Source organism: Chiroxiphia lanceolata, chromosome 3, assembly GCF_009829145.1.
Source record: "Chiroxiphia lanceolata isolate bChiLan1 chromosome 3, bChiLan1.pri, whole genome shotgun sequence".
Taxonomy (NCBI): Eukaryota; Metazoa; Chordata; class Aves; order Passeriformes; family Pipridae; genus Chiroxiphia; species Chiroxiphia lanceolata.
Genome location: NC_045639.1, coordinates 31621720 through 31648354, shown reverse-complemented (window position 1 = coordinate 31648354; position 26635 = coordinate 31621720). Strand labels below are relative to the sequence as shown.

The 26635-nt window shown below is 54.6% G+C and overlaps 2 protein-coding genes across 2 annotated transcripts; both read right to left on the bottom strand.

The window, feature by feature from the left end:
* SLC35B2 (solute carrier family 35 member B2) lies at positions 1-7695 on the bottom strand. Its single transcript, XM_032682120.1, has 4 exons — positions 7629-7695; positions 4650-4843; positions 4147-4307; positions 1-2177 (listed from the first exon to the last, which is right to left on the bottom strand). The coding sequence occupies exons 2-4, from the start codon at positions 4804-4806 to the stop codon at positions 1239-1241; spliced, it is 1257 nt and encodes a 418-aa protein (XP_032538011.1). The 5' UTR covers positions 4807-4843; positions 7629-7695; the 3' UTR covers positions 1-1238.
* A 2036-nt stretch (positions 7696-9731) lies between these two features.
* Positions 9732-22920, bottom strand: NFKBIE (NFKB inhibitor epsilon). The gene is given in 6 exon segments (XM_032682122.1): positions 9732-10223; positions 10545-10793; positions 11074-11162; positions 11334-11565; positions 12072-12174; positions 22559-22920. Coding segments are annotated over 6 exon segments (1086 nt in total). The 5' UTR covers positions 22906-22920; the 3' UTR covers positions 9732-10157.
* Between the last annotated feature and the right edge of the window lie 3715 nt (positions 22921-26635).

The window sequence follows — 26635 nt, the reverse complement described above, 5'->3', positions numbered from 1 at the left end:
TGCCCATGGCACTATATGCAGCATATTTTTAATTTAATAAAATAAAAAGAGAAAAAAGTTGCCTTGCAAAAGTACCAAAACCTGCTGGTTTGTCAGCCAGGTTGTGTTGAGGAGAAAAGGACTGACCAGTAAAACCCAGGCTCCTGGGGAAGAACAGCTTTCACTGCTCCATCTCCAGCTGCATGGGGAGCAGGTGCCCACTCATTCCATCCCCTGCTGCCTGTGGAGCAGGAACAAGGCACCGCAAGCAGGCTCTGCCCCATATCCCAGCCCTCCAGGCACAGCAGGGCTCTGGCCAGGCCCTGGGAAAACTAGGGCCAATGCCTCCAGTTGGCAGGAAAAAGAGGGGCTGTTTGTGCTTCTCTGAATGGCAACTGCAAAGCCCAGAAACTGTGGCACTGAGGCACCCCGAGGCAGTGCTGGGGCTTCCGGGCAGCGCAGCCTTTGGCCTGAAACAGCAGCGGATGTAACCAAAAAGCAACCTAGAAGAACTCGGCAAACCTTGGAAACCATACTGGCCAGCTTCAGGCTCTGCATAAAAGTCAGGGCTGAAGGGAGCAAAGAAAAAGAGTCTTGGAGCAAGGGCAAAGAGCTGATAAAATCAAACTGGGAGGTACTGGCTTTCACTGCAGAGTGCCCTCCCAGAGCAGATCCCAGGCCTGGGGTAGGACAGGCTGGGAGTCACTCCCTTAGCTGTGCCTGTACTACCTGGAGTCCCTTCTGGGATGGAGGCTGAGAGCTTCCCACCCTTGGGATGGGCTCAGCTGGGGACTTGCCTCACCTGGAGGTGTTTCAAAAAGAAACCTAGTGTTTTGTTTGCCCTTTCCTCCTGCCGAGCTCTGTAGTACTTACAGAAATTGAAGAGCATTAGCCAGAGGCAAGACAGTACCAGGGAAAAGAGTTCCCTTGTTCATCAGTGACTTTGGGGAGAAGCCACAAGGCAGAGGTGGGGCAGGTGTACCAGCAGCTCCATGCTGGTATGCCCCTAAGCCTGTGCCTTGGCTGTAAGTCTTTGACCCTATTAAGGCAAATGGAAAGGTTTAGAGCTGCAGCAGCCCAGAGCATTTCCTGGGCTTGTTTCAGCCCCTTCTCCAGGAAAAGCAGGTGGAAAACTGAGTCACCAGTCCTGCCTATCCATACCCCACCGTGCTCCTCAGCAGATTCTGAGAAATCAAGCAAGTACCCTCGACCAGAGGCAGGACAGTGGCTATGGCTTAAATGCCATGGCCTCAGCTTCCTTAGACCTTTTGTACAGGGGTCTCTCCCGGGGGGAGCTTCTTACTGCGCTTCTTCATGCGGCTGCGGGCGTAGACACGGAGAAAGAGGGCCATGAAGACAACAGCTATGCCCAGCCCACCCACCACAGTGACAGTGTGCCCATAGATGAGGCAGGACAGGAGGATGGCAAAGGCCTGTCGGAGTGTCATGATGATGGTGAAGACAGCTGCCCCAAACTGGTTGATGGTGTAGAAGATGAAGAGCTGGCCGCAGGCAGAGCACACGGAGAGCAACACGGCATGGGCTGTGAACTCTGAGTGGCGGGCCATGAAACGTACCGACTCCAGCAAGGCACCCTGCTCCAGGAGCGAGCCCACTGTGAAAAGGCAGGAGAACACGTTGACACCAAACATCATCTGCACGGGAGACATCTTGTAGGTGAAGAGAGCATCCTGCCAGTTGGAGGTGAAGCTGTCGAAGACTATGTAGCCAGCCAGGAGGACTACGCCAGAGAAAGTAGTGACAGTGGACACGTGCCTGTTGGGAGCACTGGAGAGCAGGAACATGCTGACCCCCACGGAGATGAGGGCAGCAGTCAGGTACTCCCAGTACTCATAACTTTTGCGCGACACCAGTTTGCCCATCATCATCACTGGGATCACTTTGGAGGCCTTGGCCAGCACTTGGGTGGGGAAGCTGATGTATTTCAGTGCCTCATACTGGCACCAGCTGCTGAGGATGTTGGAGAGGGAAGCAAAGGAGTATTTGTACATGGGAGCCCCATGGCGTGGCTGCTTGGTCAGGGCGCAGTACAGACCGGCCACTGTGAAGGCCAGGATGCGGTTCATGAACACTAGGAACTGGGAGTCCGTGAACTTCTCACCAGGGTCCGTTTCAGTGGCACCGTATGTTCTTGTCATCACACGTTCCTGGAGGACACCCCATGTGAGGTAGGAGGCCTGCAAAATGGGAGGAGCAGAAGGAGAGTCAGGATCCACAACAGCAGCTGCCAGCAACCACATGAAGAACAGACCCCAGGAGATCCTTGCTTTCCCAGTGTTGCCTCATTGTCTGCACAGCAATACTTCCCTGAGACACTGGGAAACGGGGCCACCCTCCACTCCACCTGTCTGAGGGAACCCACTGTCCATGTGGTTACAACCAGGAATATTCTGTTCCAAACAAAACCTGCTCAGTGTTGTCCTAGTTAGAACAGCTGGGACCAGTTCATCATTGTATGGGTGTAACCCAAAACTGTGTATTCTATAGCCTTCCATGCCATTTCCCAGAAACTGTTATCAATGAACCATTTACACCCTCTGCCCATAGAGCCTGACTCCTCAGGCTATAAACTGGGTGTTAAGAGGCCTTCGAGATAGGAGAGTGCTCTTGTTCTCACACCCATTGAGGAACTGCCCTGAGGGAGGTACTGGGCATTCCTGCCTGAACTGGAGGATATATGATCTTAGAGTCTTGGGACTTTTTTAACCACTCGTGGGATCCAGAGGAAGACTGCAGATCACTGCTCTCAACCAAACTGCAGACCACCACTCTCAACTGGACTGCAACCACCACTTTTCAACCAGACTGCAACTACCACCCTCGACCGGACTGCAATCACCACTCTTGACCAGACTGCAACAGCACTCTCACCAGCAGGTTTTCCCCTCTCCTTTTACTTTGGACTCAGGGGGGGCCCAAGGAACACCACTCTGTTCATGCCCCAGGGTGCTGGGTTATACATCTGGGTTTTGTGGGTTAAAACCAATTGTTTGTCTGTATAATCGTACTTATTGTATTATTTTATTAAATTGTTCTTCTGACTTATAATCTCTCTTTTGAGTTGAGTTCATTTCCCCTGCTGGTTTACCTTTAAACCAGCACAGCGTACAGGGGGGAGAAGCCCACAATGCAAACATCCTGGTGGAGAGTGAGCACTTATGCTTTAAGCTGCTTTAAAGCCTGTGGAACCAGACTGACAGAATCAGGGAGCGTTACCGATACACAGCTGTGGTTTTGGTGCCAGCTCCCTGCGGCAGGTCCTGGCAGTTTTCCCAGTGGCCTCTGCATTGGTTTTCACTTCCAGCTCCCTAGGCCTGGTTTTTCCATCCAAATCAATTCTAATTTCAAACCTAGCAGATGTAATTGTCAGCCAGGGATGACCACTGTTCTGGCCGTCACCTCCACTACTTCTGGTACAATACCGAGCCCCTCACAAAAGTAACACAGACTTCCTTTCATCACGCATTTCCTGAGAAATTAAGGCACAGAGATGCCTTAATGGTGACCTGCAGCAAGTCTGAATGGGGCAGGAGAGCAGGCCAGAGAGTACCTTCTGCTGGTTGTAAAACACCTGGATTTTTCTATCTTAATGCCCACATTACTATTTTCAGTTCTCACAGACCCAAAAAGCTGCCCTTCCTAATGATGCTCAGGCTGTAACTGAGACTTAGGGAAACTAAGACTTAAAATTCCTGTCTATCTGTAGCTGAAATCAGTATATTCTCTCCAGTATTCAAATTCAATCCATCAAGGTAGGATGCATCAGCCCCAGAGAGTGACCCAGAGGAGAGCCTGGGAGATAAGAGAGCTCAAACTATCTGCTGATTTGACATCAGGGTCAGAACAAAAGCAGGCCTAACAATCTGCTGAATCACAGAATTTTCACAGTTTCCCCTATCCATGGCTGTAGAGTACTGCAATCAAATAGACAGGATGCCCCAGCCCAGGTGACACAAGCTAAATGGACCTCCACAGCCCTTAGATGTGGACTATCCTGATTGAGAGGCTGTGTTCCAGTCTCCAACCCTGCCCTGATCAAGGACAGCACTGCATCCTTGGTCTTCAAGGAACTGACAGTCACAAACACACCGGCTACCTCCTCCTTCCAGAGTGGGACAGCCACACACACATGCACAGGGCCCTTACCTGTAGACCAGCAGCACAGAAGAGCAGCTTGAAGACCTGTCGGGCTGTGGAGGACTCTGTGGGCTCCGCCCGGGGTGGCAGAGACCCATCCTCCTGGTGTACAGACTTCACCTCAGAGCCAAACACACATGATTTGATGACAGGGAAGCAAATGCCTCGGCCTGAACAGGGTAAGAGAACACAGAGATACAATGATGCTTGTAGGTCCCTTCCAACTCAGCATATTCCACAATTCTGTAATTAACCACAGCCTGGGCATCACCAGCTGCACCAGCTTAAGAGGTGAAGCCTCCCTCCTTACTAGCCTCCATATCTGCTGGCACGGGGGCCTCAGAGAAATTTGTTTCAGAGTAGCACCTAGACAGCACTGGGATGCAGCTCTGTGAGCGGCTCAAGCCTGGTCTGACAAAGCAGGTTAGGGAAACAAACTGAGCAGGGCAGACCAAGGAGGTGCAGAGAGCTCAGAGGGAGGCAGGATGTGGAAGGGAAGCTCCTGTCCTTACCTGTCTCCAAATAGTTCCTTCTCTTGAAGTACTGGATGAGGAGGAATCCCGGCACCACAATACTCGCGTAGCCAGCAGCATTAACAAAGAAGCGGAAGAGCCAGAAGTCCCCCCACGAGTCCTGCAGGGCAGGGGCGATCTCTTCACCAGTAGCCATTGCAGGGAGGGAAGCCAGCACGAGGGGAAGGCAAAATCTGTGGAGAGAGGAAGAGGCAGGTGGTGGGCTACTGGTACATGGGCAGCTCCACTCTGCATGCCTGTAATACCTCCCCACCAGCAGGCAGCACCCAGACCCCACCTCAGCGACAACAGTGATGCTGGCAGCATGTGGAGTAGCAAAAGCCCTCAGGAGTTAAAAAGCACAGGCCAGGCATCTATATTCGCTTCTGTAAAAGGTGTTTGCTCTGGAACATGTGGACTTAGAACGTTGGATTCTCAGGCTTAGAGAGAACACTGCTGTAACCATCTGCTTTTGACAACACTCTTACTTCAAATGCAAGGAGCACCTCATACCTCACACCTCACCTTTATAGGTTAAACTTTAGCACAGCTCTTGGGTGGTAAAAGAAAAGGCCACTGAATGGAAAAATCAACTCCTACCTAGCAGCTCATGTTTCAAGCCTGTGTCCATGAGCAACCTTCGCCTGGGAGCAAATAGTTCAGAGCTTTCCCCTCCAGCTGCACCAGGTGAGTGGAGGAAAGGCAGAGGTTTGGGCTGCCAACCTCCCCCACTTCTCCATGCAGCCCTGGAAGGCAGCATACCAAGGCATTCCCCACAGCTCAGAGGAAATTATGAAAGTTCACCCACTTAGCAAAACACAGCCAGAAAGCAAGGCTGGAAAGGAACTTTCCTGGCAGCTAGCTGGTTAGAATTTTACCAGGACTATCTAACAAGGTATAGCTGATATTCTTCCGTTAAAGCTATAGGAAGTGACCTAGCTAGCTTTAAAACAGCTTGAATAGTCCTTGAAGGAGTTCTTCCCTCCACAGAGGCAAACCTGCAATATTCAGGGGCACCAGGTACTAAACAGAATGAGCAACCAGGCAAGAACTTCCTATACCCAAGGCCACCTGCATCCTCCTGTCACACACCAAGCTGCAACTTCCTGCATCAGGGTAGAAGGCCTCCCTGGTCCATGCTCCATCCATGCCCAGTTTCCCCAGTGGAGAAAGCATCTTAATTGCCTTGGGGCCAGGTAAGTGTGCTGTGGGCTGGCTACATAAATGCACACCAGAAAAACTCTAAGCTCCTGTGACTGAAAGGGCTAGAGATGTTAATTCCTCCTCCCCCAGAAACAAGTGAGTCAGAGGAATTCAGGCCCTGTTTAGGGGTGTATCTGGTTTAAATATTGTATAGCTGTGACCTTTGGTAGCCCTCCCACAAAACTCAGAGATTTACAAACTTAAGAGCTTTAAAGGCAAGTAAGTCCCCTGCCATTTCATGTGCAAGCCCTCCCCTTCAACTTCTTGTCCCCTTGGGAAAGGCCTCAGAGGCTTTTCTTATCCTCAGCTGCTGCAGCCAGGCCCTTGGAGTCCAAGAACCTGATCTAAGCCAAGGCTGTGTTTCACCCAGAAATCTCCCTCCTGTGACTTAAAGGACACAGAAATTCCCAGCCCAGGAAGAAGTGCATGGAGGTGGATTTCTGCACCTGCTTTCTATTTCCTTCCTGTTCTCCCCTCAAGAAAAGACAGTTTGACGTCTCCACCCCAACTCTCCTGCTGCAGGGGCTCCATTGCAGGCTGTACAGGTGCTGTGGGATGCAAGAACACCGCTTGGTACTGGCACCTGGAGTTGAAGCTGCCCACGTGCTCCTGGGCTTGCCTGTATTAAGTAGCCCTGGCTGATGGCAGGGTGCAGAAATGCCATTCGCTTTTGCAGAAGTCAGATATAAATGACAGGGTCGGTTGCTACACTCAAGGGCCACGTCTCCAACTTGACAGGGACCGTAAGCGCCATCAGCACGACTGCTCCTGCTGTTATCCCACCGGCCCCCGCAGCGCTGCCATGGTAGGAGAACGAGCTCCGCTCTCCCACAGCGACTGTGAAGAGGAGGCTATGGAGGGACAATGGCTCTCTCTATGCCTGCGCTAGCAATTCCCAGGCCCCGAGAGCTGACTCAGTGCAGCAGGCCCTGCCCTCCCCGACGAGGCTGGGAAGGAACAGGGACGCCAGTGTTACAGGTAGAAAGCGGGGGAGGGCCGAGCAGACGGCGTGCGAGGCATGAAAGGAGCCTTAGTCTGGGGCCTGGGGAACAGCCTGGGAGGCGAGACAACAGACCCGGCCGCTGCTCGCCTGGGCACAGCCAGGAGAGCTCTGAAAGGCACCGCTTCGGAGCCGGGCTGGCACCCAGCCCCCTGCCTGGGATGCAAAATTTGGGTCCCAGGGAATGAAAAGGATCCCTGCCTACAGCCCTGCTACTCTTGAGCGCGTCTCCAGCGCCTGGAAGGGCTGAGGTCAAATCCAAGCCTGGAGCTGACAAGTCCATGGCCCCTGCTAAGAGCTCGAGATCTCGTGTCTGCTCTCTGTCCCTGCCCCTGCACGCAGCCATGCCGCAGGGAGCGCCTGCCATTGTCCTCCCAGGGCCGACCGCCGCCTCTACCCAGGGGCCACGAGTGGGGCACCGGGCTCCGGCTCCCTGCCGCCCCGGGGCACCGTCCGCGCCCCCCGCCCCCGGCGACATCGGGGATCCCGGGAGGAGAGAGCCCAACGGGGACCCGCTTGCCGCTCCAGGGCTTCTCTGCCCCAAGGCTCCGGTGGCTTCTGCCCAGGGACCAGCCCCGCGGGAGAGGCAGCGCAGCGCCCGGCCGGGTGCGGGGCGATCGTGGCCCCAGGGTCGCCTCCCCGCCCGGCGGCCACGTTCGCAGCGAGCGGCCCGGCAGCGCGGCGGCGGCCCTCGCCCGCGCCCCCGAGCGGGGCAGCTGCCGCCCGCGGCCCGGCCCACCCTCCGCGCCCACGCCGGAGCGGCCTCGCCAACCCACCTGCAGGCCGGCCCCGGCTCCGGCCTGGCCCCGGTCCCGGCCGGCTCCCCTCGGCTCTGCTCCCGGCGGCGGCGGAACCCCCGCCCGGCGGGTGCGCTCCCGCCCCACAGCGGCCCCTGCCGCCCTGGAGGGGCCGCGGCGGGAGGAGCGGGGCGGGCGGGCGCGGGCGGAGAGGTGGCCGGGATGACGGGATCACGGAGTCACAGAGTCATTTAGGTTGGAAAAGACCACTGAGATCATCGAGTCCAACCTGTAGCCGAACACCACCATGTCAAACAGACCATGGCAGTAAGTGCCACGTCCAAGTCTTTCCTTGAACACGTTCAGGAACGGTGACTCCACCGCCTCCCTGGGCAGTCCATCACAATGGACAAGGGCCAATTTCACATCACCCTTTCTGAGGAGAAATTCTTTCCAATGTCCGACCTAAACCTTCCCTGGCACAGCTTGAGGCTGTGTCTCTTGTCCTGCTGGTTACCTGGAGAAGATGCTGACTTCCTTTCAGGTAGCTGTAGAGTGTGATAAGGTCAGCCCTGAGCCTCCTTTTCTCCAGAGTAAACAATCCCAGCTCCCTCAGCCGCTCCTCATAGGAATTGCGCTCCAGACCCTTCATCAGCTCCATTGCCCTTCTCTGGACATGCTCCAGCACCTCAGTGTCCTTCTTCAAGTGAGGGGCCCAGAACTGGACACAGGACTCAAGGCGTGGCCTCACACGTGCAGAGGGACAATCACTGCCCTAGTCCTAATGGCCATACTATTCCTGATTCAAGCCAGAAGCCCTTGAAACTGAACCCTACCAGGCTCCCCCTCCCAGCCCTGCCCTGGGCACATGCCACAGCTGCTTCCACTGGCAGGCACTGTCTGGGGACTGTGGGGCAGGGTGGGGGCCATGTCCACCCAGTCCCTGCAGCCCTGCACCCCCATCCCGGCCCCGGGCATGGCTACAGGGACGGCTGCAGCTGTCAGATGGCCACCCAGTAATGTTTCACAAGACATCTTTTTAAAACAAATGGTTTTATTTTATAATAACAAAAGGTGCACATCACTTGTTTCTGCCTTTTTCCTTCGCTCCCAGCTGCAGCCCTGGCCCCACTTCCCATTCTGCCCTGCAGCACCTGTCATTCCTGCTTTGGGCAACCCAGGAGTGCCTCATGTCCCCCTGTGAAGGTGGCATTGAAGCAGCTGAACGGGTTTGCAGCAGGGTTGAGGCCCTGCCAGAAGGTGAGAGGCAAAGATTCAAAACAAATGCAATCCAGCCCAGGGCTGCTGAAGAGATCAGACAAGCTCCAGAGAAGCCTGGGGGGTGCCCGTGCTGCTTTTGTGGCAGCATTCCCTCACAAGGAGGGAGGAAGAAGACAAAGGTTCACTCCAGAGCATCTCGGGCAATTGCGCCATCCAGGATTTGTCCAAAACAACAGCAGCTGCTCCCAGGCAACAAGAGGGGAATTTCCCTGGCTGAGGTGGGGTCAGGCAGGCTTCATGCCTCCATTCCCACAGCACCTTTGGCTGCTGGTTTCCTAATACATCGCATGTGCATCACATGTGCTCCTCTGGCTGGAGAGGGGGCAAGGAAGGGTGGTGAGCTGAACAACAGAAAGGATGTTGCATGAAGATAATACTGCCATCTCGTCCACTTTCAGCCTGGGGGAATCTAAAACCTAGGGAAGACCCATGCCATAAGTTTTTAATACCCTTTCAAGCCAGGAGATTGGGTAGGATCTTTTGTCCTCTTTGTGAAAGAGGAAACCACAGCATGGCAAAACAGCAAGATGTCAGGCACAACAGCAGAAGCAGGGATCCATAACCTGGTCTTCCAGTATCTCCTACAATCTTTCTTTAGCCCTGCAGCCCGACAGCACAGCATGGGAATAGAGCACCAGGCTGGGATCCCCCAGTCTTGGCCTTGAGCACTAGAAAGGCTCTGCAAGTGGGGAAGCCCCTGCGCTCCTACTCACCTTCTGTGGTGCAAAGGACCCAAGGGAGTGGGCAGACGGGGGAAACCCCTGCAGCCCTCATGTCCGTGGCCCTTGGCGTAATGCTCAGCCTCCTGATGCTGTGGGGGTGCAGGATGGGTTAGATCACATGAGACCTCTGGTGCCCACAGCAACAACAAACATTTATTAGAGTGAGTGTAGACTCTCCTCACCCCACACTTATTCTGATGGCGTTTGGGGGTGCCAGAGGATGCTCCATCTGCCGAACAGTGTGAAAACGAGTCCTCTCCTGCTCCTTCCCTGTTTATTCTGGAGACCCCCACAAGTCAGGCCCACGGCCAGGAGGGGAAATTCAGTCCTGCTGCAGTGTACAGATACTGAAAGAAAAGCCTCCCCTGTGTAGTGCTCAAAATGCCACTTTCTTCTGTCTGGGAAGGCAGCCTGAGGCCAACAAAACTTTTCCAAAGAGCAGAGAGGCGGGGGAATAAGTCTCCCAGAGTGACTCTGCTCCTACGGAACTGCAGGCAGGCAAGGTTCCAGCAGGCAGCAGCACGGAGCTAGGAGGCAGCCCAATGGGCCAAAGGAGTCCAGCTGCTCATTCAGAGCACACAACAGGCTTCCCTGAGATCTTCAGGTCATCGAAGGGCAGCAAGGCGAGGAGCTGCAGAAGCCAAGGGTATGGACATGTAAGGATCGGGGGTTGTGTCTCTAGCGAGCTGGGGTAGGGGCCCCAACCTTTCCCCCACCCAGTACTGTGGTCGCCCACCTCCCTAGGGAAGTGCAAAGAAACCCTGTCTGGGCTTTCCCTAAGTCTTGAGGCGAAAGGCAGTTTTCCCACACACCCCCAGAGCCAATGCCTGCACCCTATAGGGAAGGATGAGAAGAGCAGCAAACTCCTCCTAGGAGCTCCCCCCAAATCATCCAACTCCTGCACCCCGTGACCAGCTGTCAAAGCTATAGTCCTCCCCCCCCAGAGACTCACATCATCATTGCCATCAGCCAGGTCCTGGGCTGTCTCATTCTCCATGTTCCTCAGAAGAGTGTCGGCCCCAGAGTGTGAGAGGATGGCGGCAATGGCAGCATCCTTGCGGCCCACAGCCAGGTGGAGCGGGGTGCAACCATTGTACATCTGGGCATCCACATATGCCCCGTTGCGCAGCAGGAACTGGACAGCCTTGCGGTTGTGGCACTCCACAGCCAGGTGCAAGGGGGTCTTCCCACTCGTGCCCTCCTGCAACCCACAGATCACAAGGGTGTGGGTGCAGGGTCCCCTCAGTTGGGTCCCATAGCACCCACCCGACACCCCATTGACAAGGTGCAGAGGGGGCAGTCCCCACCCTGACTGCTGTTATAGCACCCACGAGCCCCTCAAGGATCTTTACTCTCTGCTCTCTCAAAATTCATTGCCTTCAAGCCTCACAGCAGTGCCTGCCCCAAGGCTGAAGGGAGTGCCCAAGGGAGAGACACACTGGCCCAGCCTTGCCAAAACATCACACCGTACCCAGTCTTACCCGAACATCGATGTTGGCGCCACTTTCCAGCAGCAGAGACATCATTGGGATGTTCCCCTTCAAGGTGCTGATGTGGAGACAGGCCAAGCCTGTGATGGAGAGGCAGAAGAGAAAGCCACAGTCAGCCCGGACCACCCCATGGCACACCAATCATGGCTGCATGCTCGCTCTGCTGTGCTCCAGGATCGCTGCATACACAAATCACAGTCTCTGCCCCAACCTGGCCACCAGCTCTGCACCGGGTTGACCCCAGGTCTCACCTTGCCAGTTCTGGAGCTGCAGGTCCTGGTGGTGCCTGTGGGGCTGAGCTGTGCCCTCCGGTGGGGCTGTGCTCTCCAGCAGCTGCTGGGCGCACTGCAGGTGCTGCTGCTCACAGGCCAGGTGCAGCGGGGTGTTGCCATTGCGGTCCTGCAGCCCGGGGTTCACTCCCTTGTGGATCAGTGCCTGGATCACGCGGGGCTGCTCCAGGTACACGGCAAGATGGAGCGGGGTCTGGAGAGAAATTAGGAAAGGGGAGGATGCCCCACAGGACACCAGATGTGATGAGCCACACCAGTCTACAGGAGCCAGCCTGGTGGCACAGGCTGCCATGCAGGAGAGCCCCATCCCTGTCCTGAGGTTATGCGTGGTGGACACTGGGGGTCTGCCAATGGTTTGCTGTCCCCCTGCACCTCAGCTCAGGGATCACCCATGGGGACACATCTCACTCTTCCATCTGCACTGCCACCCACATTCAAGTTGTGCCTGCTCCCACCCTCTGGGGTTGTCTGCAGTGTGCTGAGGCTTTGCAAAAGCCCCTTCATACCACAGTGCTGGGAGCTGTCACACCTCTCTCTCAGGGTGTCTCCACCACCCTTCTTCCCCTCCCTGCAAAGGAGCTGCTCATGTGGGAGCAGGTGGGGGGTCTGGGGGAAAGGGCAGATGGATTGGGTGTCTATCCAGGGAACTGCCTGCGGCATCTCCCTTCCTCCCATCTTCTGCCTATCACAACTGCATACCTGGAAAAGATCATTTTGTATCTCCAGCACCTCCCTGGGTAGCTGAGCAATGCAGCAGAGTGCTACAGCTGGGACACAGTGGATAATGGCCAGATGAACCAACCTATGGAGGGATAAAGGAGACAGGAGAAAACAAAAACGAAAAATGAGTCCCGAGTGCCATGCTCAGGAGTGGAGATCCTTCACTGCTGCATGAAGGAATAATCTCTCTGCCTCCTCCAATCCCCTTCCCACCAGCTCGGAGCTCCTCCATTCTGCCCTCTCCCTGGGGAAGCTCAGCAGAAGACCAAGGCAGGAATATGGCCTGAGGCTCTCCAGGGCAGTCCTTCACTCTGATCCCCACAGGGAAGAGACCCTCCTGACCCTACTAAGCAATGCAGAGTCCTCCCTGGGACCTCACAGCTCACATGGGGCTTGGACCTGCCACTATGCAAAGCCAGGCCTCCAACTGGTGCAGGTCCAGAGCCTGGGATGTGTTTCCCAGAGCACGGGACAGGTTTGACAGCTGTGGAGGAAGGTCTAGGCTCTGGCAGCTGCCCGGGGAATTCCAGTTCCCTACTTCCAGCTGTGCACTGTACTTCTGCTTTCCCCTCCCTGAAGGCAAGCAGCCATAGCTGGGCAGGAGCCTGGTGCTAGTCCAAGATCACCTCTGTGGCACAGCCCCCACGCCACCTGATCTGCTGGTCCACACCGATTTCCTCTTCTCTCCCCCACATCCTTTCCTTCCAGCACAGTTGTGGCAGGGCTGGCACACAGCTGCCAGCTTAGAGGGACACCAGAGGTGCAGCTGTCAGAGCTTGGTGGCCAGCAGGGAGCCCTAGTCCTCAGGACCGTGGCCCTCACAGCCATGGGGTGGTTGGGCAGCCCGGAGTCCCACAATCCAAGGAGAGGTTTTATTTCCAGCCGGCCCCTTCACAGTCAGAACAGAAGTGAGAGCACAATGGAGGTAGAGGCAAGAGGGAATTTCCAGTCTCCTCCGCCAACCTGTTGCACTTCCGGGCCCCCTGGCACCAGGCATCCTCCCACCACAGGGCAGCCCCTTTGGGCTGACCCTAGCCATGGTGGGCAGCAGCAAGGAGCAGGCAACAGCTCCCACTCTGAAGAGCACGGCAGGCATGAGCTGAGCCTCCTGCCACCTCCTCACCGCTATGCTGGGGGCCCTGGGTAGCCTGTCTCTGGCAGGAATCAGCTCCAAACTAAAGGCTGGGCTCTAAGCAGCTTTGTTTGAGGCAGGCAGGGCCAAGGGATGGAGGGTGAGAGCTGTGCCAGTCTTGGCAAGACAGTCTGCCTGCTGGACAGCCCAGCTTTGGGATGCTACCTGCGTTGTGGGGGACAGAGAGCATCCCTCTATAGACAGGAGAGCAACACCTTAACATTGCAGAAAAAAAGAAGGGTTGGGGCTGGCTTCTCTCCAGTTGCAATGAGGCAACTGATTGTGCTGAGAAGCTCAGAGGCCAGTCCCCAAAAATGTCCTTTATTCACCTCCTTCCAAGTGCTGCCCAAAGGCCAAGCCAGCACCTGGAACCCCAGGGACCTTCAGCTGAGCCCCAGTTTTGACGGCAAAACAAGTTTCTCTCCACCTTGCTGCCAGGAGAGAGGCTGTATCCAACAGGAGAGGCTTTGTCCCCGGGGAAGCCCCAGGTCATGCTGCAGCAGGGAATTCCCCACTGGAAGGAGAGGCCACCCATCCACATTTGCCTCTGCACAGCCATGGGGTGCCCCCTCACCAGCAGCACTCCCAGGGCAGGGGAGGGGGCTTCGAGCAGGGGCCATGCAGCCCCACAGACAAAGTCTGACCACCCTCGGGGGACTGTGGGGCAGAGGCACAGCCAAGGGGCCCAGGCCAGGAGCAAGGGGACCAGCTGCAAGAATACTCCTCCCCTCATCAGGCTTTCACTGACCCTAGCCTGGGTATGATCCAACAGGGAGATTCCCTGCTTGGTTTTGCATCAGGTCCTCAGTCCCTCTGGCAGCACCTGTGCTGAGTGTCCTTTGCCCACTTGCAGGGACAGCCCCTGTTTCTCCAAACCCGCTCCCAGGCACCACACGCAGAAGGAGGCCACAGGATCTGCCTTTTACAGGTATGGCAGAGATAAGACTGCTCAGGCAGGGGACTTTCCGAGGCAATTCAGCTTGAACTTTAAACCGCTGCTGCTTTCACTTTCCAGAGCTACTCTGGGCTCCCAGGGGAGAGAGCAGTGCCCAGGGTTGTGTCCCACAGCAGCCAGCCCTTGTACCCCAGGAATCCCCCCAGCCCCTCTGCCACTACCCACGCCACACCACACTGTCACGTGGGGACAAGTGGGGCAGTCACCCTGGGGAGGTGGTGGAAACCCCCAGCAGCCCTCTGTCACTGCCGGCACCTCACTCTTCCCAGCTTGGATGCCTCCGCAGCTCAACAAGGCGGTGCAGTCGTTCGGGTCTGAGCTGACACTGAGCAAGTTTGGGCATCCATGGTGCAGAGGTGATGGGGGTGACCATCCCCACCTGGCCAGAACTCAAGCTTTCACCTTGCAGCTGAGATGTGCCTGCTTTGAAGGATTGTTTTCTCCCCTCCCCCGTCCTTCTCCAGCCGGGTGCAGCCTCCTCCTGCACTCTCATTTCTGCATTCGTTCCCGCCTTTCCTCATTGCCAGCCCTCAACTTCCTGAAATGGCTGCAAGAACCTTGAGCTACCCGGATTAATCATGGCAAGGCCAGCGGGCTGGGATGAGCCCACCAAGAGCACGTGTGTACTGAGGCACCCTGTGCCATGGGCTGTGATGCCAACCAGCAATTGGGATTGTCTCCTGCTAACCCAGGAAACCTGAGGAGGCCTGAGGCACAGGCATCGTGCCAGTCTCCATTTCTTCTGGTCAAGGCAACAAGGACAACTCTCTGTGCCACAGCAGCCACTGACAGGCTGCTGCTCTGTGCTGGCCCAGAGTGTGCACAGCTGAGCCCCAGAGCCACGGCGTGGCGATGGAGATACCCGCTCGCTGCCAGACACCGCTCCTCACCTAGCCACGGCCGCATCCTTTTGCCAGAACAAGCCCTACACCCTGCCATGCTCAGACCCTCGCCCTTCCCTGGCCTGCCTGCACGCCTCTCCTCTGCCTCCCTCTGTTCCCTCCCTCCCCACGCTCCTCCCTGCAGTTCTCCTGGCTGCAGCTAGGGGGGTGGGTGCCCAGCGGGAACTTTCAGGAAGGGCAACAGGGAGTTTTAGAAACGGCAAGGGATGAAGGAGCTGTGGGCAGGGGAAACGTGGCAGCAGTACAGACTGCTGGGTTCATTCTCAGCTTTCCCACTTGCTCACCAGCTCCATCCTGGCACAAAAGGATTCAGCACTCTGAATCACAAAGGTCCCATGGGCACAGGACATTCCTGGCACAAAGTGATCTAGCTGTCATCAGAGAGATAACAACCCTGGAGCAGAGGGCTATCCCTGGGGATGTCCCTTGGTCTGAACACACCACGCCCAAACTGGTCCTAGTTTAGCCATAGGAGAGCATCCATTTCCACAGTGCTGTCCATCTCCAGCTTCTGAGTGATCTCAAGTGTCGGGCAGGAAAGTTTCCACAGGAGGACTGGAGGCAGGAGAACAGGGTAAGGGTGATACCCAGCTCTGACACAGAAGCAGAACTGATAAAGTCCCACCAGTTCTCTGACTGTCCTTTTCCATCTCTCTAGAAAAGTGTCTGACAATGCAGATCCCCCCATCTGTAGAGTAAGACACCTCATTCTCAAAGCAGCCTCTCCCTTCACCATCTCACTCCAGAACCACCTAAGACACAGGATCCAGTATTCAGTTGAATTTGCTTTGACAAATTTTTCTCCCTCTCTAGATAAGGTCCTGGTCTGCAGGAACTGTTTGCTCCCAGCTCCTTATTTTGGCTGAGTGGAGCATTAGGAAACCATGCAAACAATTCACACACGAGAAACTTGTTCAGTAGAGGAAATGGCCCCAGCAGCAATAGAGGGGAGGAAAACAGCAGGGGAATTCCATGCTTACCCTGCTCTCCTGTTCCAGGCCTGTAACCTGCACTGCTAACCGCTTCCTCAGCCATCAGCATGAACCTCTGCCAGCAGGCTCAGCAAGCACAGCTCCATCCTGCCCTGCAGCCCTGAGCCAGCCCAGCCTGGCTCCCTTCCTCTCCACATACCTAAAGTGATGCTGCCCTGCTCCATCTGCCCTCTGGCAGCTCCAAAGGACCAGTGGATCCCAGCTGGCTGTGGACTCATCGGCATATCCTGTGTTCCTGCCCTGGGTCTCTAGTTCTGCAGGTTTCTTCTCCCCTTCTCTGGGAAGGGCACACCTTGAATTTGAGGGGGGAGGGGGATGGGATGGGACTGGAAGGAGGTTGTGGCTAGTGGGATGCAAAGCCCCTTCAGCCACAGTGGGTTCAGCATTCCTGATCTTCAATCTGGGCAGCAGCTGCTTCCCAGATTGCTGCTCCTGGGGCCAGAGGGAGAGGTGAGCAGAGGAGACATCCTCACCTTCCCTGGGGTGCTCTGCAGAGGGTTTGGTCCGGGTGCTTGCAGATGAAGGGTGCTGGAGGCTGACTGGCAGGAGAGGCATTGTGAGAGGGCTGTGAGCACCTCATTTTTCAGTGAGGTGGGGAGGAAAGAGAGGAAGATGGGGAGATGAAGGTGCCCCAACAGCACTCCTGGCCTCACACCCTCTAGACTCCGTACATTTGAGAATTTTGCTCCATTTCTGAGCAAATGGTGGGTCTGGGATTGCAGAAGCACTAAACATCAGATGCATGTGGACTGTTCCCTTCAAAACAAGGGGTCTGTCCCACACTACCATCAGTGCATGGATGGGCCAAGCCAGAAAGCAGGTCAGCTCATACTAGCAGGGGCCAGTCAAGGTCCAAGAAGCAAGATCAACAATTGTAATGAAAGCAGCAAACATCCCAAAAGGTCCATTGACCATGGTAAATCCATTTCAAATGGAACAAACTCCCACTCTCACTCATTAGGAGGCAAATACGTTCTACAGTTTCTGTATACACACAGATATCTTGAGGTCAGAACAGCCTCTTACAAGAGGACAGTGCCTGGACTTTGCCAGAGCCTGTACAACACACCCTAGCAATCATTTACAGCCCTGCACGTATCCTTATTGCCTCAGGATTTTCTCTTAATGAGGCATGAGCCGGGAGTCTAGGATACCTCAGAGCTCCCCTTCAGCCCTGTATCTGCCCCAGTCAGAGGGGCTTCCCAACTCTATGACACAGAGAGCATCCCACGCAGCTCACTGAGAGACACCCTGTAACCACTCTCACAGCTCGGACCCCACAGCCTCTCCTCCTACACAGTCATATCTCACTCCTCGTTTATCCACATTTTACTAAAAAAAACCCCAAACCCAAGCCAACAAAAAAAAATGAAAATTTCTTTGTTAATTTAGCTAAGCTCAACCCTTTCCCAACAGTAGCCAAGCTGCCTCCAAAGTGTAAGGACTTGAAGTCCTTCCCACCTCGGCTGATCTGTTACAGCCAGGCATCAGGCTTCTGCATCCCAGGACATGGAAATTTCCAGCCATTCTTTCCCTTCCCCTGTGCTGTGTCTCCCCTTAGCTCCAAGGCAAACCTAGGGAGGTGGAAAGTCTGAAGAAACTTCCTCCAGGCCAGGCTGAAGTCATCCAAACAGAGAAAAAACTCTTCTTGCATGCACAGTCTCAGAAGGCTGCCAGGACTTACCCACTTTATGCCAAGGCTGTATGTGTGTGACCCCTGTGGCAGCCAGCAACTTCTGGGGCATCCTGTGGGATGCTCCAGAGCTTTATGCCCTTGCTTGGAGGGACATCAAGCCCTCCCCTGTTTACCAAACTCCTGAGCACACACAGAGGAAGAGCCAAGAATCCAGGGACAGGGAGCTTGACACAGGAAGTTCTCTTCTCCCTCCTGCCAGACCCATGTTAGGACTCACTTTCTTCTCTGCTCCACAATGGTAGCATGCTAGGAAGCAACTTGGGATGGACTTGAATCCTGACGATCAAGGAAGGAGCTTTCTTTCCAAAGCCCCTCTGGTAAAACCAAGAGCATCTCCACTTCCCATTAACTATGGCCACCTCACTGCTGGGCAGCCAGCAACAGCCCAGCCCAGACAAGCAGGGGGACTCCCAGCCTGACCAGCAACCAGGTGCGCTCTCTGCATTGGACTTCTTTAATTCTGAGTCTCTCCAGTCCTCTGCTTCTTTTTCCTTCTTTCACGGTAATTGCCCCTTGCTGTCACACACTGAGCGTTCCCCCACTTACACACACTGGGATCCAGGGCTACAGGGGTTCAGCAACAACACTGCTCAGCAGGGGAAGCACCGAGCAAGCAGCCACACTGGAGCAGACAGCCTGAGTGGGGACAACCTCTATTCCCCTGCTCAGGGAAGGTCTCTGGCACAGGGCTCCATGAGTTGGGAGGGTTAAGACTGGCACACGCTGGTGTATGGTTAGAAGTGGCCCCTCAAGATGAGCCTTCGTGCTCAATGGCTACCCAAGCAGGCAAGGGCTCAGCAGAGAAGGCCCCTTCGCTACCATCTTATGGAGAAGAGCTCAGAACATCACCTCCCACGGGGCCCCAATTTTACTCGATTAACCGTCCCCAAGCCCTTGTTAAGGCATCTGAGCCCACGAGTCACTGGCACGTGATTTCTTATCAGCAGACAGAGCAGCACTTGTCTCTGGTGGAAGAAGGAAGTCAAGCTTCCTCTGCTCCCCTCCCTCCAAGAAACATGCGCCTGATCAAAACCACTCGGTCCCATTTTCCATCTGAAGGAGGCTCTGGTCTCTCTCCTGTGACTGAGCTGGGGTCCCCCAACCTTCACCCCCACAGAGGTACTGCGCTGCTTTGCATACAGAGCCCCGTGCAGAAGATAGTCACCCTCCTGTGGGGGCGCAGCCCCCAGCCTTTCCATCACCACGGCATCAGGTACCAATGGCATAAATTGGCGTGTGGCCCAAGGACCAGCATGGGCACCAAGGAAAACACATTTTTAAGGCAGTCCTATAGAGAGGAAACTCCGTTTAATTTCACACACCGATGAATCAACTCTGCCTCTCCAGAGGTGGCAGAGGCTGACATAAGCCCAAGCAACCAGGGAGGTTTTCCCTTGTGCTGGAACACAACAGGTGATCCCATCACACCCCATTTCACCTTGAAGGTGCTGGTCCCACAGGCAGCCCTTTCCCAGGATGCTGGACTTCTGCATCTGCCTGTTCAGGCTGGGAAAGAGGGTGTTTCCTTAGTGAATCCTAAAAAAGGTTGAGGTGGTTCAGAGGTTGGAGCTGCCTGAAGCCTGCTCAGAGCTAGCCATGTCTACAGCTGGAAAGCCCCTCTCTTCACTTCCATGTAGAGCAGTCCCATTGGGACTCAATTCAGCAGAAAAAGAGCTTGTTTACATGAAAGAGTTGGATACTTGGAGGAGTATTGGGTCACAAGGAAAAGACAGATGCTTGGAGGAGACCATTTGAGCTTGAGTGTACAGGGTTTGTTCTCTATCTGGTCACGGAATAAGCAAGATACATATCACTGCCCTAAGTGCTCCCACCATCTTCTGCCTGCCATCTTCTGCCCCATTCCTCATCCTTGACCTCTGCTGCCCTGTCAGCTCAGCCACTCTCTCGAGGACTGATGGCTCTGTGACTGATCGCTGCAGCTCTGACTTCCCGGAGGTGGAGGGGCTGCCAGTGGTACTGAGGAGTCATGGGGGGGACAACATCTGGGCAAATAATTCTTGGAAGACAGCACCCACATATTTCACTGGCCATCACACCCCCCTCTTCCCTCTTGGCCACTTCCTTCTTGCCAAAGCTAGACTCCTAATTCTGAGCACAGAAAGAGCCAGTTTTAGGCTCATTGCTTCATCCCATCTAAGTTGACGCTCCTCTCCCATGAAGGCGGGCAGGGAGGCAGCCAGGGAGGATCCTGCTGACGCTCCAACCACCCAAGCACACGCTCCTCGCCTCTGCTTCCACCTCCTGTACTTCCCCCACAAGGGCCAGACAGACAAACACAGGCACACCTCGGGATGGCACAGATGGGTGAGCCTGAGTGAGCTATGGATAGTGAAGATTTTTGTCAGATGGAGAGCCAAGACTTTTGCCAGCTCCCTTTGTGCAAGCCCAGTGCTCCTCTCCCCTTGGTACCAGCCAGGGCATCTGGGGAACAGGAACTACTTAGCCAAAACCCTGAACTTTTTGTATTTCAGAATTACAATTACAGTAAAGTGTTGTTGCCTAAGTCTTCTGAAATATAATGACAGTATGATTTTAATTCTCTGCCTGGAGCTGTTTTGTGGCAGACATTAAAAAAAAGCACACAAGGAAATGTGCTGCTGACAGAGATGAAAAGAAGAAAAGAAGTCGATGGGTTTGTCTGGCCAGATGAAAGGGATGTAACCCGTGCCCATCTGATCCCTTCTCTCTGGGGACCTTCTGTCACTGGATGAGCAATTGCTCCACAGACTTTACTATCAGCCCTGACTGTTTTCACATACAAGAACAGCGGCAGTTCAATGAGTCGCTGGGTGCTCACAGTTCCCAGTTGCATCGACCTGAGTTGAGGATGTTCAGCACTTCTAAATATAAATGCCACCTACCTATACCACAGGGTCAGAAGGAGAGACAAGAATAGCAGAGCTTCACCACAGCCTCACTATTCTAACCACAAGAATAGGTTTGGTTTTTTCCCCAGTAGTGGAAGCAGATCCCAGGAAAGCAATCTCCTGTGTGGACACGGCCAGTCCAGAGCTGTATGAGCTGTACCACCAGCAGATGTTTTGCTCCCACCCTCACTTTTTACAGATTTCCTGTTCTGAACTGCGCTGTGAGTGAGAGAAAACAGAAGAGTAACGGCAACTGTTTGGGGACCTCTCCGAGAGCCTCTCCTGCCTACAGAAACCAAGACACCACTGATTAATGTTTCCCTAGTTAATAAGATGTTTGCATTAGGTCTCTCCAAGCAAGTCTGACAGGCAAAGGGCTCAGCTCCCAAACAAGATAGCCCCAAGCAGTAAAAGCATCTCCATGTGCATTGCAGCTGCATCTATGGGGCTCACTAAAAAAAAACAGTGAGTGAGGAGCCCTGGGCACACCATGATAGACAAGCCTGGGGGGCTTTCTGAAGCCTTACTTCCACAGCTCTGATGAAAAGACCCCTGACTCTCTCAGTGGGCACCTTAGCTCTAGCGTTAGAGCTGGGAAAACTAGTGCAGCTGCTCTATGCTGAGGAGCCCCAGAACGAGCCCATAGATAGGACAGGACTAGAAAGTCTGGCTGGGGAATGTGGGAGGTTGGGTTTAGTCTAACCTTGCATGTCATGAGACTTCCAGCCAATCCTCAGAACAGATCCCACAGTAAGCACTAATGAACTAATTAGCAAAAGCACAGACTCCTTCCTAACTGTGAAGTAAACACACAGGCTGTCTCCCAGCCCATCTTCAGCTTCACTCCAGATGTGCTCTGCCAGGCAAGGACAGAGCCTTCTTGCTGCCACTACTGAAGACATTTCCTTGCTCATATCAGTGCCTCTTAGTTTCTCTTCCTCTTGCACCATTACTCAGTATTAAAGTCCAGCCTGGGTTTGGGGCAAAGCTTTGCCCTCAACTGTGAGAACTTTCACTCATACTCTGTGTGTACACTCATGATGACAACCTTCCGTCGAGGGAATGTACAATGGGAAAAAACGCTGTGTTTAGGTGAAGGCAATTACCAGAAGCCAAACCAAATAACTCTGGCATGATGCCTTTGCGCTTGAGAGGGCATTACGGATATGGGAAGCCCCCCCTCATTAAGAGAAACTCTTGTCTCCGTCACAGAGGCTTACGAGGGCAGCCCCATACTGGGATGTGCATCTCAACTGTGCCAAAAGCCGAGGCTCTGGCATCAGGTTGGCAAAGCAAGGCAATTCCCACCTGAGAACAAACTGTTCTTGGGTTGCTGGGTTGAGCAGCATCTAACACAGCCATCCCAAGGTCTTGCCTTGCATAGCCAACCTTGTTTTAGATCTCGCTTACATGCCATCTCATGCAGCCAAGCCTTACCGGGGAGGAAACATTGAATTCTCTGGGTAAGAGACAGTGAGGGGCTTGATTTGTTCCCTCTGCTCTTCTAATTGCCAGCAGCCCCATAGCAAGCAGAAGCTAGCTTCCTAAGGTGGGTCTATTCTGTGCCATGTAACCTGGGGTACATCTTTCTTTGCTCACTCTGTAGGACCCGGCTCAGATGCCCCTCAGGCGGGTGAGAGGGTCACAAACGCAAACCTACAGCGGGGTGCCAAGCATCCATGCACAGGAAGGCAAGGCAGGAGGCTCTTAGGACAGGGATTTGGGGAGTCACTCACAGCCCGACTGAACGGATGCTCCTCGGGGGAGGGATGAGGACCACGGCAGACTCTGCCTGGCTTATCTCTAGGCACCGGCTCCCCGCCGCCAGCCGGCTGCGAGGGGCCAGGCCCCGGGGCTGGGGGGGGGGCCCGGCGCTCGTAGCTCCCCCGGAGGTCACTCACGTGTCTCCGTCCTCCGAAAGGTAGGTGAGCGCGTCCAGCTGCTGCCGGCTGAGCCCCTCGGCCGGCGGCGACGGCTCCTCGGGACGGCTCTCCGGAACGCCCGGCAGCCCGGGCAGAGCCTCAGGAAGGGCGCCGGAGCCGTAGCTGGAGTCCAGCCGCTCCTCGGCGACGGCGGTGGTCTCGGCGAGGGTCTCGGCGAGGGTCTCAGGGGCGGCCTCGGAGGCGGCGGGGGTCTCCTTGCCGCCCGGCAGCGAGCGCAGCGACTCGATGCCCGAGTCGCACTGCCCGTCCTCTCCCTACCAGGCCGCCGCTTCCTTGCGGCACTCGCCGCCCGCCGCCCGCGACATGCTCAGTGCCGCCGTCCGCCTGCCCGGCCCGGGTCCCGGTCCCGGCCCCGCTCCCGGCGCCGGGGGCTCATGGCCGGAAAACCATCGAGTGGCGGCCGGCACACAGGTCAAGGCGCTGTAGCTCCGCCTCCTCCTCCTCATTCTCCTCCTCCTTCCCTGCCCGCACTGACTCAGCCGCGCCCGGCCCCGCCTGCCCGGGATTCCCCTCGCCGCCGCCCCGCCGCGCTGCCCCGGCACCTCCCGGCACAACGAGGGGCTGTCTCGCCCCGCCCGCTTTGTCCAGAGAGGGCGCAGAGGCAGCAGGAGGGAGAAGCCCACCCGTGGACACGGAAGGGCGGGCCGGGGCGCGCAGGAGAGGGAGGTGGCCACGCTGCACTTCCCGAAGCCGGGCAGTACGTGCCGGTGTGTCCTGGGCCTGCCTCCTCCCCTGCCCTGTTGGCTTGGGTTCTTTAAGTAGCAGGCAGGTTTGCCAGGGGTGGAAGAGGGACCTTGTCAACTAGGCGGTGTGTGGGTGAGGATGCTCTTGCATGTGCAGGGCTGACTGAAGCCGCAGGCTCCTGTGGGAAACGATATGGTGGATGTCACTACTGGTAGCAGAGATAAGTGTGAACAAGAAGTTTGCTTTTCCCACGTGCATGGATTAAACCGTTTCACCCACCAAGACACATTCTCATCTGTCCTGCCTGTAGAGGCAAAGGGAGGTCACTGCAGTGGCTATAAAAACCTCTTGGTCCAGCCCCTTCCCACCACCTTTCTGTTTTGCAAATAGAAAGCCCAAAGCCCCAGAATGGCTGCCAGGGCTCACGCAAGAGCAGCCAAGACACAGAAATAGAAAATAGAAGTCAAATGAAGGCCCAGCTCACTGCCTGTGAATGGTTGACCAGCCTGCATTTCAGTGCTGTCCTTCCAAAGCCAAAACTATCCAGTGGTGTTCCTCATGGATCTGCACAGACATCATCTAGTTACTTTCCATGTGTCCCAAGCAGTGGGCTTTCCTCATAGGACAACCTAGATAGCTCTGAACATACCTGATACTTAAATCAATTTCACTTTTTACTTTTATTGTTTGAGGTGACTTTTCCATCTCTGCAGGGTGCCATCTTTCCAGTTCATCCCAGCAGGAGGGGAAGGATCTCCTGCAGGGAAGCTCACCTGGGAAGAACTTGGTGATGGGTATGGTTGGGCTCGCACAAAACACATGCAAAGCACCAATGATTTCCCTTTCCCACACTGCAACTGCTGCTTTGGGTTTGCGTCATTACCCCATGGCTGCTGGGCCTGTGAGCACAGCCTGCTTGCAGGAGAGCTGTCCATGAAAAGTGCCTCTGACCAGGCAGGGAGAAAGGTTTTGGGGTGTGCGGACAGCCGGAAAGAGGCAGGTATGTCTCTTTTGGCTCAATAACTTCCAGTCATAAGTTTTTCCTCCCACGCTCAGGATCTGTTTCACTGTCTCCAGTTGTGTCCCTGGCACTGCCTAGCTGCAAGACTACAATTACTAAGGGAAAGAGCTTCTCCCACATCTATCTGTCCAATGCAGGGTGGGGTTCTGGCCATATATCCATGCCACTCCCTCTCACACCCTGGTGATGGCTGCATCCCAGCTCTACTGTCGCTGTGTTCCCTGACACCCACACAGAATCTCTGTTCTCCACCCTTCCATATCCAACTGCTCTAGGTTACCCATCAACTATCTTCTAAAATGCCTTTGTCATTTTCTCTAATAACATACTAGATGTTGTTAGAGATGCAGCTCCATCATGGTTCCTTGTACACTTTGTATGGGTAAAATGAGGCCTTAGGAGAAATCCACTTTAGTCAATCAGCACAAACCTGTGTGGTGATGCACAAAGATTTCGTTCTCTGTGAATAGTTTCTGCTTACTTTGAATCAAGTGGCAGTCACACTGTTTATCTAGCGATGTCGTGTTCCAGTTGGGGCATAGGTGTGGATCCTGATTCCAGGGCTAGAACATGTCCAGAAGTGATTCAGCCAAAGCCAAAGCACAGAGCCTGAACTAATAACACTGGACCAGCTCTACAGGGAGGCAATTCAAGATACACCACTGCGGACTCTACAGTCCAGTCCACTGCCAAACTTTCTTCACCTCTGGCTACCAAGCAACCCTTGGAAGTGGCCTTCCTCTGCTGCTGATGTGAGTTCAGCTGGAGGTAGTGATCTTGCAGCTTCCTTAAGGGGAGCCTTGACCTTTCTTGAGCTGGCTAGTGCTCTCCTGGGACTATGTTGCAATTGTCTCCTGCAGCTGAGCTGTGAAGACCAGGCACTCCTCATTTACATCAGTTATGCCACCCAGGCATCTATGGCCAGCCACTCTCTACTCTTTCAACTACACCCACTAATACCCAGCTCAGGTACCATCTCCTCTGGCTGGGCATGCTTCTATTAACCCTTCAGACAATTTGACTGGAAAGCCTGAAAGAGGAATTTGGCAACTTTGCCCTATTATTTGCCTTCTGTCTCTCATTCAGCAAGGCTTGGGCTCATTTTCATGGTGTCTTCCTAACAAAGAGCTTTTCTGCCTGGCCATGTGGGTTCTGGACTTTCATTATTTTCAGAGGCTTTAAATACAGAAAGATATACATCTACAAATGCACATGCGTATTTATAATATCTATATATAATGTATTGGCAGCAAATAGTAGTGGGATAAAAATATTTAAATAAAATATGAGGCCAATCTTGATGTTCTGATTTGCTTTTGAGGGTTTTAAAGCCGAAACTCTAATTCTGGGCTGTCTCCAGTCCCCCTTAAGATGTGTCACGTAAAATGGTTAAAACTGCAGGGAAAAACTAAAGAGAAGGGGATCTATTCCCACTAGAGGTCAGTGTCAACACACACTGCTCAAGGCACCCAGTGCTACTCAAAATAACCTCTCTGGCAAGCAACTCGGCTCAGAAAGGCTTTCCCATCACACTGCACTGCCAAGAGCCTGGATATGGGAAGGAACCACCAGGCAACCTGGTACTGTCCCTAATAATGTCCTGTTCCCAAGCACAGCCCTCTGATTTATGAAGTGAAACCCAGGTCTCTGCACTTGGCTTCATGACTCCAGGCTCTGCCCACCTCAATAGCAGCCTGGCCTGGCACCAGCATCTTCTCTGTTCTTTGAGCTGTTAACTGGGTGAGGTGAAATGCAGCTGCAAGAGATGGAGAAAGGGAGGTTATGCCCAGTCTGCTCTGAGGGAAAATAATACTTAATTTTCAGCTGTGGTCCTCTGTCACGTTTAAGCAACATAGGTTACTTGAAATTGTTAGCAGTTCTTGCCACAATAATGTACACCAGGTAACATGACTGGTGCTACTGGTGCTGTCCACTGCTCAGCTTTGGCCCCATGTGAGCACTGGGCTGCCGTGTTCTCTGAGGATGCAGGCCTTTTCCCTTGTCCCCAGAATCAGAAATGCTGAGCCCATAAGAACTGTGCTAGATCCTCATCTGAGGAAGCTCCCAATGCGCTCTTCCACACCAGAGATGTCACGGGACACCCTAAGCAGCAACCTGGACCTCTGCCCTGGGCTCCGGCTCCAGCTGAGAGGGCTCAGTCCTGAAAGCTGGGCTCTTCAATGGAAGCAGAGGCTTCCTGCAGTGAAGCTGCAGGAAAGACAACAGACTCTTCTGCTCTGACTGTGGTTCCATACATCTGGCAGCAAATCAGCTCTGTAGTGCACCAAACTGGGTCACTTCACTTTCTGGCCTAACAATGGGGGAACATG